The sequence below is a fragment of the Ranitomeya variabilis genome, chromosome 1 (assembly GCF_051348905.1).
Source record: "Ranitomeya variabilis isolate aRanVar5 chromosome 1, aRanVar5.hap1, whole genome shotgun sequence".
In the NCBI taxonomy this organism is placed as follows: Eukaryota; Metazoa; Chordata; class Amphibia; order Anura; family Dendrobatidae; genus Ranitomeya; species Ranitomeya variabilis.
In genome coordinates, this window is record NC_135232.1 from 201,482,119 (window position 1) to 201,492,569 (window position 10,451).

Genomic DNA, 10,451 nt, shown 5'->3' on the forward strand with positions numbered 1-10,451 from the left:
ACGTAGTAAATAAATGGTACTGGTTGCGCACCTATATAAAGTATCCTTATTTTGATATTTAGCTAAACATATCTATTTTATTGTGGAAGGTTTAATTCAGTGGGATAGCTATAAGGTATGTGGCGGTGATTGTCATATCCAGGACCTGGTCCCTGACAAGTCCCCAGAGGCTCCTTAAGACATGAGTATTTTTAATGATGTATGGTATATGGGGGCTCTGTTACAGATTTAGCACTGGGGTCAAGAAGCTTTAGGTTATGCTTCTGGCTTAGTTATGTTTTATTTTGTAGTTGTTAAATACAGTTTTACATGTCCTTCTTGTTCCTCAGGCATAACCTTACAGACTCATAATGACTTTGTGGATTTTTTCTATAGAAAATGCTTGTTGTTGATACTTAAATATAATTTTTTTTTACACCACAGAGCAAAAGAAAGGAGGTCATGGCAGCTTGTGTGTTGATGGCTCAAACAGCCGAGGCCAACAGCAACAGAGAGTCATTCTTCCAGTCCACTACCCAGGAAGAGTACAACGAACTGGACCTATTGCTGCATATCCAACTCGTACCAGCATGGGCCCACATGGCAATCCCATCACAGTACTCACTGTGGAGCGACCGATGGAGCCTCCTTTCCTAGCTGGATACAGGCCTGTATCAATAGATCAGCCAACGGCAGGCCATCACTGTGATCTGGAACACGCTCAGTATCCTCAGGCTAGTCATGGCTTTCGTCGGTCCAAATATGGAGGAAGAGGCTTCAACACTGCCACCTGTTACTCTCAATATGAAACCATGTACCAACACTACTACTTCCAGGGGTTGAGTTACCCGCATCTCCAGGAAACGGTCAGCGTTAGTCAGATGCCCAGAGGAATAGAAAAGAGCTTGAACCATGGCTTTCCGACTGGTACTAATTTGCTATACCAGACTGCACCTACCATGATGCACATGGCCCCTGCATCAACTGGTGGCAGCTGTTACCTTCATAGTCAGCACCAACATCGTTCAGTATGTAGTGGCTACTTAGCTGATGTACCCTGCAGTGACAGTAGCTCCAGTTCGAGCTCCAGCTCAGCACAGGGACATGCATCATCTAGCGACTCCATGCTGGACTGCACAGAGGCCAGCAACCAGGGAGTATACGGCAGCTGCTCCACCTTTCGAAGCTCTCTCAGTAGTGACTTTGACCCATATGTGTACAGGAGTCGAAGTCCTGCTAGGACTGGAGTAGTGGATGCCATAGCATGTGGGGGGGATGTTGGAGCAGGACATGGAAGAGGTAGGTCAGACTGTAGACCTCAACAGACCTTCCCAAATTCTTCCTCTCGGGATCGCTTGTCTAGTTGCAGCCTGGAGATGAATTATAGCAGCAATTCTTCCCTAGAGCGCCGAGGGGCTGCTGTGGCATCTGGGTTAGTCCCAGAAGCATCTTGTACCATCCCACAAGGGGGTGGAAGAGACTGGCGGGTGCCCGAAAAGGGTTGTCATTGTTGTTTTCAAATGCCTGCTGGGGATCCTGGTCCAGACTGCACAAACTTATATATGGGTACTGAACCCCAGCAAGCCACAGCTGCACCCCCCGGTGGAGGTTTGTACAGTGTTACCTCCAGCCTTTTACACCGGACAGAACCGGGGTCTCTACTTGGCCACACTGCTCGGCCCTGCTGCCTCTATGAGGAAAATCATGGGAGCTGCTTCTCTGAGGACTATGCAGTCAGCATTCAGTATGCCCTGGCAGAGGCAGCAGCGGCAGCAGCAGCAGCTGCAGTGGCCGGGTGTGAGGCTAGTCAACCTATACCCATCATTCCCGAGGATCCAGGCTACGAGGGTGGCTTAGATTGTGTGGGTCATGTCTCCTGGGAGATGGAGGCTGATGAAGATGATGAGGAGGAGGTACTGTACTGCCAAGAAGGACCGTGTTGTACTCTAGTAGAGGAGACACGTGCCCTGTGTCGAAACACCGCAACAGAGGGATCTGGAAATGTCACAGGTAATGAATTAGAATTTTATGCTAAATTTTATTTTTTTTTGTTTAGTTTTAAGTAAGAGGCAGTTGAAAATAAACATGCTGGCTAACATCTTTCTTATAGAAAAAAAAGGGGTGCTCACTGTAAAAAGAATTTGGTGCTCAGAAGAAAATGCAAAATATGCTAGAAGAAGAGAAATCTTCGGCACTCAATAAGTAACAGTTTATTTATTTTTATTTTTTTTTCACTTGGACTATTAATAAACTGTTACTTATTGAGTGCCGAAGATATCTCTTCTTCTAACATCTTTCTTAAGGTACTGTTACACTAAACGACTTACCAACGATCACGACCAGCGATGCGATCGTTGGTAAGTCGTTGTGTGGTCGCTGGGGAGCTGTCACACAGACAGCTCTCTCCAGCGACCAACGATCAGGGGAACGACTTCGGCATCGTTGAAACTGTCTTTAACGATGCCGAAGTCCCCCTGCAGCACCCGGGTAACCAGGGTAAACATCAGGTTACTAAGCGCAGGGCCGCGCTTAGTAACCCGATATTTACCCTAGTTACCATTGTAAAAGTAAAAAAAAAACACTACATACTCACCTTCTGATGTCTGTCACGTCCCCCGCCGGCGGCTTCCCTATACTGAATGTGTCAGGGCCGGCCGTAAAGCAGAGCACAGCGGTGACGTCATCGCTGTGCTCTGCTTTACGGCCGGCCAGCGCTGACACATTATATATATATATATATATATATATATATATATATATATATATATATATATATATATAATTTCATAGAGAGATAGATAGCAGAAAAGCCGATAATTCATTTGTCGGCTTCTGCAAAATCATTGCAGAAGCCGACAGGGTAGGAGACATGGTTTACATACAGTAAACCATTGCAGAACAGTTAGATTTATAGATGTCAGTGTCTCATACTGTTAGTACTATGTGTGTGTAAAATTTGGGACCTTTATGTATTTAATAAAAGAATGTTTTCACGGAAGAAAAATGTTGTGGGCTTCTCTGCCAGAAAGGGAAAGCCAGCGACTGAGGGCAGATATTAATAGCCCAGAGAGGGACCATGGTTATTGCCAACCCCTGCCCCCCCCCCCGGGTAAAACATCTGCCCCATCTGTAAGATGCGCCAATTCCGGCACATGGCCTCTCTCCTCCCACTGCCATGTAGCATTGGCATATGGGGTAATAGGGGGTTAATGTCACCTTTGCATTGTAACGTGACAGTAAGCCTGGCTTAGTAATGGAGAGATGTCAATAAGACATCTCTCCATTACTAATCCTATAGTTTGTAAAGGGTTATATAAACACACATACATGCAGAATAAAGTATTTTAATGAAATTAAACACTGAATATTTTATTGTTACTGGTAATCCATGCGACGCCCTCGATCTCCTGTAATAAATGAAAAAATAACAAAGCAACAATATACCCATACCTGTCCGGCGAACAGTCAGTCCCACGACGTAATCCATATCTGGGGTATATACAGTTTACAACCGGGAGCAGTACTAATACGACCGTCCCGGCTGTAAACTACTGGGGAATGAATGAAATGCTGAGAGCAGAGCTTCAGAGACTAGCGGTGACATCACTGAAGCTGCGCTCCCTCACAGCATGAACTCAGATGAACTCTTGAGCGTGGGAATATATATGTAATCTAACTATATATTTTGAAGATTATTTTGTTTTAAAACGATGTGTACAGTTGTATTTTACAATGCGATTTTAACATGAGCTTTTCCATATAGAGAACGGCTGTATGTAAAACCTCATGTTAAAATCGGATTGCATATGCATGTCATATGGATGTTCCGTGGAAAAATCGCATTACACTCGCATAGCACTCATCTGTTTTTTCGGTCCGGAAATCGGACCGTGTTTTTTTTCTCGCAAATGGGTATGAGCCTTAGATTGATACTTGTTACTGATCTGTAGTGTTTTTTCTAGCTTACAGTACTGCTATCACTTTTTTATCACTTTTTTTAAAGCATTTTTTTGTGTTTTTTTTTTTTTTACTTTTTTCATGATATCTTTGTACTGATTAATTTTCAATGCAATTTATATTCCTGCTTTGTATTCCATATCAACAGGCTTCCACACCACAGACAAAGACTGAGCACTAAGGATACAAACTACTAGGATTAGATCGAATCTTGTGGAATACTTTCTGAACTTTTAATAAAAGAATTAAAAAAAAAATCACTTTTTTTTTTTTTTTTTTTTTTTTTAAATATTTTTACCGAAAGTTTAACTTAACAATGCATTGTGATCTGGAATCCGCCACACAATACAACCACTTTTACCTGCTTTATTCCCTGGACTCAACAATTGGAGAATCTGTGTTATTTGTTTAGGTGTTTTATTTTTTTTTTTAATCTTTTATTTTATAAATAAATATATATAAATATATAAATATATATATAAATATATATTATTTTTTGGTTGGTGTTTTAGATTTTTTTTTTCCTTGTGAGTTTGTACATGCGCAAGAACTGTCGTTTCCTGATGAAAAAGAGATATATATTTTTTCAATAAAATGAACAAGAAAATATTAATATTATTTTTATCTTTTGGCTTTGAAGCCAGGAAAAAAAAAACACAAAAAGAAGAGTGATCAGGGGTTAACTTTGTTTTTATCTGCCTCTTTAAATGACAAATTATTTTGTATTTAAGTTGAGCCTTTGCTAAACAATGCCCTAATTTGTACTCGTTATAGCTGCAGTTTATATTTATGGTGCATTCTTTGTAATGATCATAAGCTAAAACCACTTTTATGTTACAGTAATCATTTTTTTTACATGAATGTATTTGTGCAATGCAAATATATTTTCAATGTTTTTTTCATGCCCTATTTCTAGAATGCTCTGTGTTTATGTATGAGTAGATTAGTTTTTGCTCATAAGCAATATATAGAAATATGGACTGGTCTGGTTAAAATGTACTGATTTGCTCCTGGCTGAACTGATACTTCCCATTCACTTTGTGCCTTAGTGATGTTACTGGTTTATGTGGGAAAGCTGTATTGGTAAAAGGGTTGTGCAGGCGCAACATATTGATGACCTATCCACAGGATAAAACATCAATATCAGACTGGTGAGGTCCGGCACCCTGCTGTTATGTGCTATGGTGCCCACGTAGGCAAATAACCGCTGATCAGTGAGGGTTCCGGATGTCGAACTTACCGCTCTTGATATTGATGACCTATCCGAGGGATGGGTCATATGTAGTGATGAGCGAATATACTCGTTACTCGAGATTTCCCGAGCATGCACAGGTGTCCTCCGAGTATATTTTAGTGCTCGGAGATTTAGTTTTTATTGCCGCAGCTGAATGATTTACATCTGTTAGCCAGCATAAGTACATGTGGGGGTTGCCTGGTTGCTAGGGAATCCCCACATGTAATCAAGCTGGCTAACAGATGTAAATCATTCAGCTGAGGGGAGGAAAACTAAATCTCCGAGCACTAAAAAATACTCGGAAGACCCCCTGAGCATGCTCGGGAAATCTCGAGTAACGAGTATATTTGTTCATCACTAGTCATATGTTGTGCCTAGGCACCCCCTTTAAAGAGTATTTGTTTGATATACAGTATAGATGCTGACACTGGGTACTGAAAATGTGTTCCTGTGAGTGCCACCTAATAGGGATGTGTATGTATTCTAATGTTATTCATTCAGGCTTTTTTTCATTCAATTGATATTTAACACCCTGTGCATTATAATGGTCTTAAAGGGGCTGTCCACTTCATCATTTTTTAACAAATGGATGTGACTACTGGGTACTTACAAATATATAAATATTAACTATTCACCCTCCTGTACTTTTTAATAGAGCCTGTTGCACAGATTGCACAGCTCTCATGGTTGCTAGTGGAGGGGCATGTGGCCAAACCTGTGATGGATCTCCCATGCATAGTGTTTTAAATCGCCAATGGACGATAAGCATGCCCCTCCATTGACAAACTGTGATCTGTGTATGTTTCAGGAGGAGAACCTACCATCTGTGTGTGTACAATCGATGTATACATACATATATATCTGTCAGCGCTACAAAATCCGGTCATCTTAAAAAAAAGAAAATATATATATATATATATATATATATATATATATATATATATATATAATTATAATATATCTCTCTCTCTAGATAGGCGTCAGTGCTACAAAGGTCCCTGAGCTCATTTGTTAAGATAACGTGGGCAAACCTTTTAGCGTTCAGGAGGCGTTCATTTTGTAACCTATCCTTTCGCTTTCACATTCAATACTTTTTCATTCACGGTTCCCATTTGTTCTAGCAGACCAATGAATTTTATGTCTTGACATATGCAACTGAACCCAAATTTGACAATGGCCAGAATATTTAGGGCTTTGTTGCAGCCTCTATACATGGCCAATGATAATGGATGCCCTGATTATCATTTTTTATATCCCTTCTTAATCCATATGCAATAATGTTAGGATTAATAATAACTCGCAAGTACAATTTCTCTTTAGTCGGCATATGGGGTGAACCAACCAGACCTTTATATTACTACATATCAGTGTATCATTACTACACATGCACTTACTGATACATTTCAAGGTCCAGTACAATGTGGATTAATCTAGGGGTGGGTTAGGAGGTTAGTGGGATTACTTTAATGGAAACATTTCTGAAACTAAAAATGCCATTTCTGAGCCACAATTTCTGTGTATCCACTTCAATTTAGCAACCTGCATTTTCCCTTAGTGACTTCACTTTCTATCATTTTTTGATCGATCCATCATTGATCAGATGTGTTTGGGGGAGGGGGTCTCCCAACACTTTGCAGTGACTGCAGGGGAGAGAGGGATCAGCTATGTTGGATTTTAACTTGCCTTTTACCCTCTAGCAGGTAAGACACTGCCTGAGGCATCTGTCAGTCTGACTCGCCTTTTTCCCATTTGGAAAAAATAAATAAAAAAAAGCCAAAACTGTTGTGCATGTTTATGGTGGAGTTGGAAGGGTAGTCCAGTGAAATCACGTTATCACCTATCTGCAATATAGGTGACAACTTGCTGATCGGTGGGTGTCCCTCCACCGGTACCCCCACCAATCCATAGATCAGGGCACTTTTATACCTGATGAACTTTTATCCTCGTACAAATTATTGTGGCAAAATGGTTGCCTAATCGCCACTCTTTTTATTCTCTATGGGGATGTCTGGAAAAAGTCAAGCGCAGAGCTCACAAGCCTCATAGGGAATGAATAGAGCAGCAGCAGCACATGTGCACTGCAGCTCCATTCTAACAGGTTTTTCATCTGCCAATCGGTGCAGGTCACAATGGTCAGACCTACCACCAATCATCAAGTTATCACTAGTGATGAGCGAGTGTACTCATTGCTCAGGTTTTCCCCAAGTCTCCGAGTATTTGTAACTGCTCGGAGATTTAGTTTTTGTTGACTAGCCAGCCTGAGTACATGTGGGGGTTGCCTGGTTGCTAGGGAATCCCCACATGTATTCAAGCTGTCTATCAGCTGTAAATCATGCAGCTGAGGCAACGAAAACTAAATCTCTGAGCAGTCACAAATACTCGGAGACCACTCGAGCGTGCTCGGGAAAACCCGAGCACCGAATGCACTTGCTCATCACTAGTTATCACCTATACGTTTTCAAAAAAGCAGGCAGCACTCCATTTTCTTTAAGATAATATGCAGGATTTTAATGAACCCACATGTCTCTGCGACGTTTCGGCTCTGAATGAGCCTTTCTCAAGCCTTGAGAAAGGCTCATTCAGAGCCGAAACGTCGCAGAGACATGTGGGTTCATTAAAATCCTGCATATTATCTTAAAGAAAATGGAGTGCTGTCTGCTTTTTTGAAAACGTATGGACTAGAGACAACCGGTGGACGGGTGGTCTGGGGGCTTTGCACCCGAAGATAAGTAAAGGATTTGTGCTGTTCCAATTTTTGCTATTATATTATTAGTTATCACCTATAGTGATGAGCGAGTGTACTCGTTGCTCAGGTTTTCCTGAGCACGCTCGAGTGGTCTCCGAGTATTTATGACTACTGGGAGATTTAGTTTTCCTCGCAGAAGCTGGATGATTTGCTACTGTTAAGGCCCCGTCACACATAGCGATTTACCAACGATCACGACCAGCGATACGACCTGGCCGTGATCGTTGGTAAGTCGCTGTGTGGTTGCTGGGGAGCTGTCACACAGACAGCTCTCTCCAGCGACCAACGATCAGGGGAACGACTTCGGCATCGTTGAAACTGTCTTCAACGATGCCGAAGTCCCCCTGCAGCACCCGGGTAACCAGGGTAAACATCGGGTTACTAAGCGCAGGGCCGCGCTTAGTAACCCGATGTTTACCCTGGTTACCAAAAAAAACAAACAGCACATACTCACCATCTGATGTCCGTCAGGTCCCTTGCCGTCTGCTTCCTGCTCTGACTGAGTGCAGCCGTACAGTGAGAGCAGAGCACAGCGGTGACGTCACTGCTGTGCTGTGCTCTCACTGTACGGCGGCACTCAGTCAGAGCAGGAAGCAGACGGCAAGGGACCTGACGGACATCAGATGGTGAGTATGTAGTGTTTTTTTTTTTTTTACATTTACGCTGATAACCAGGGTAAACATCAGGTTACTAAGCGCGGCCCTGCGCTTAGTAACCCGATGTTTACCCTGGTTACCAGTGAAGACATCGCTGGATCGGTGTCACACACACCGATTCAGCGATGTCAGCGGGACCTCAACGACCAAAAAAAGGTCCAGGCCATTCCGACACGACCAGCGATCTTGCAGCAGGGGCCTGATCGCTGGTACGTGTCACACATAGCGAGATCGCTACTGAGGTCGCTGTTGCGTCACAAAACTTGTGACTCAGCAGCGATCTCGCTAGCGATCTCGCTATGTGTGACGGGGCCTTTAGACAGTTTGATTACATGTGGGGGATTCCCTAGCAACCAAGCAAACCCCACATGCACTCAGCCTGGCTAATAGCTGTAAATCATGATGAAAACTAAATCTCCGAACACTAACAAATACTCGGAGGTCACCTGAGCGTGCTCTGGAAAACCCGAGCAACGAGTACACTCGCTCACCGCTAGTCACCTATGCTACGAAGAGGAGATAACTTGTTTTCCGCCAGACAACCTCTTTAAGCATATCGCCAACTGAATAACGATCTCGAACAGTCAATATCACTCCCTCGCTGCTCCTTTGAAATTTGCTTACCCAATGAAATAAAATGCCGTACAATAGAAAAAATTTTTGAGATGACCCTTCAAAATCATTTAATATATATTTCCACACACTTAATATATGTTATGTTATCATATTGAGGACTTGGAAATTGCATACAGTGAATATAAAAAGTTTACACTTCCCTGTTAAAATGGCATGTTTTTGACATGTAAAAAAATCTTACTAAGAAGAATAATTTTTGAACTTTCGTTTACCTTTAAAATGTCACCCATAATCTGTACAATTCCATTGAGAAGCAAACTGATATCATTTTGATTGGGAAAATAAAAATATCACTGGTTGCATAAGTGTGAACACATTCTTGTAATTGGGGATATGGTTGTGCTCAGAATTAGATAATCACATTTAAACTCATGTTAAATAAGTCAGTACACAGCTGCCATCATTTACAGTGATTCTGATTAATCCCATATAAAGTTTAGCTGTTCCAGTAGGATTTTCTTAGCTGCATTTGTCAGCAAAACAGTGGTCCTTTAACATCTTACAACACAGCAAATGGATCTCATTCTTGAAAGTTATCAGTCAGTGGAAAAGTACGAAAACATTTCCAAGGTATTAGATACACCATGGAACAATGTAAAAATATGATTATCAAGAAGTGGCTTAAATTTGGCGCAACATTGACATTAGCTAGAACTGGACAATTTTAAAGTACTGACAAGAAGAAAACTGGTCCAGGAGGCTGCTAAGAGTCCTGCAACAAAAATAAAAGAACCTGAGGAATTCTGGCAAGTACATGTTGTGCACTATATGTGACAACAATCTCCTGTATACTTCATATATCTGGCGTGGGGGGGAACGATGACAAAATCTGCCAAAAGAATGTGGAAAAATATGTTCTGGTCTCATGAGACCAAGGTTGAGCTTTATGGCCCTAATTCTAAAAGGTATGTTTGACACAGCCACACTGCACATCTCCAGAAGAACACCATACACAGTGAATCATGGTGGATGCAGCTTTCTTGCTGTTTTCATCAACTGGAACTGGGGATTTAGTTCAGTATGAGGGAATTATGAATAATTCCATATGTCAGTCAATTTTGAAACAAAACCTTTATGCCTCTGTTAAAAAGTTGAAGATGATGAGGATTTTCACCTTTAACACAACAATGACCCTAAGCATACCTCCAAATCCGCAAAAGAATTGCGTCAGAGGAATATAAAAGTTTTGGATTAGCTTGGCAAGAGCCCAGACCTAAATCTTATTGAAAATCTGAGGGTGACC

The 10,451-nt window shown here is 41.7% G+C and overlaps 1 protein-coding gene across 2 annotated transcripts in view; it reads left to right on the forward strand.

The window, feature by feature from the left end:
• Nucleotides 1-4,234, forward strand: part of ZNRF3 (zinc and ring finger 3) — a 174,057-nt gene extending 169,823 nt beyond the window's left edge. For both annotated transcript variants that reach the window (XM_077292036.1, XM_077292047.1), the window contains exons 8-9: nucleotides 424-1,989; nucleotides 4,085-4,234. In XM_077292036.1, the coding sequence (XP_077148151.1) occupies nucleotides 424-1,989; nucleotides 4,085-4,110 (1,592 nt within the window). In that variant the 3' untranslated portion in view covers nucleotides 4,111-4,234. The remainder of the gene's footprint in view (nucleotides 1-423; nucleotides 1,990-4,084) is intronic.
• The last annotated feature ends 6,217 nt before the right edge of the window (nucleotides 4,235-10,451 follow it).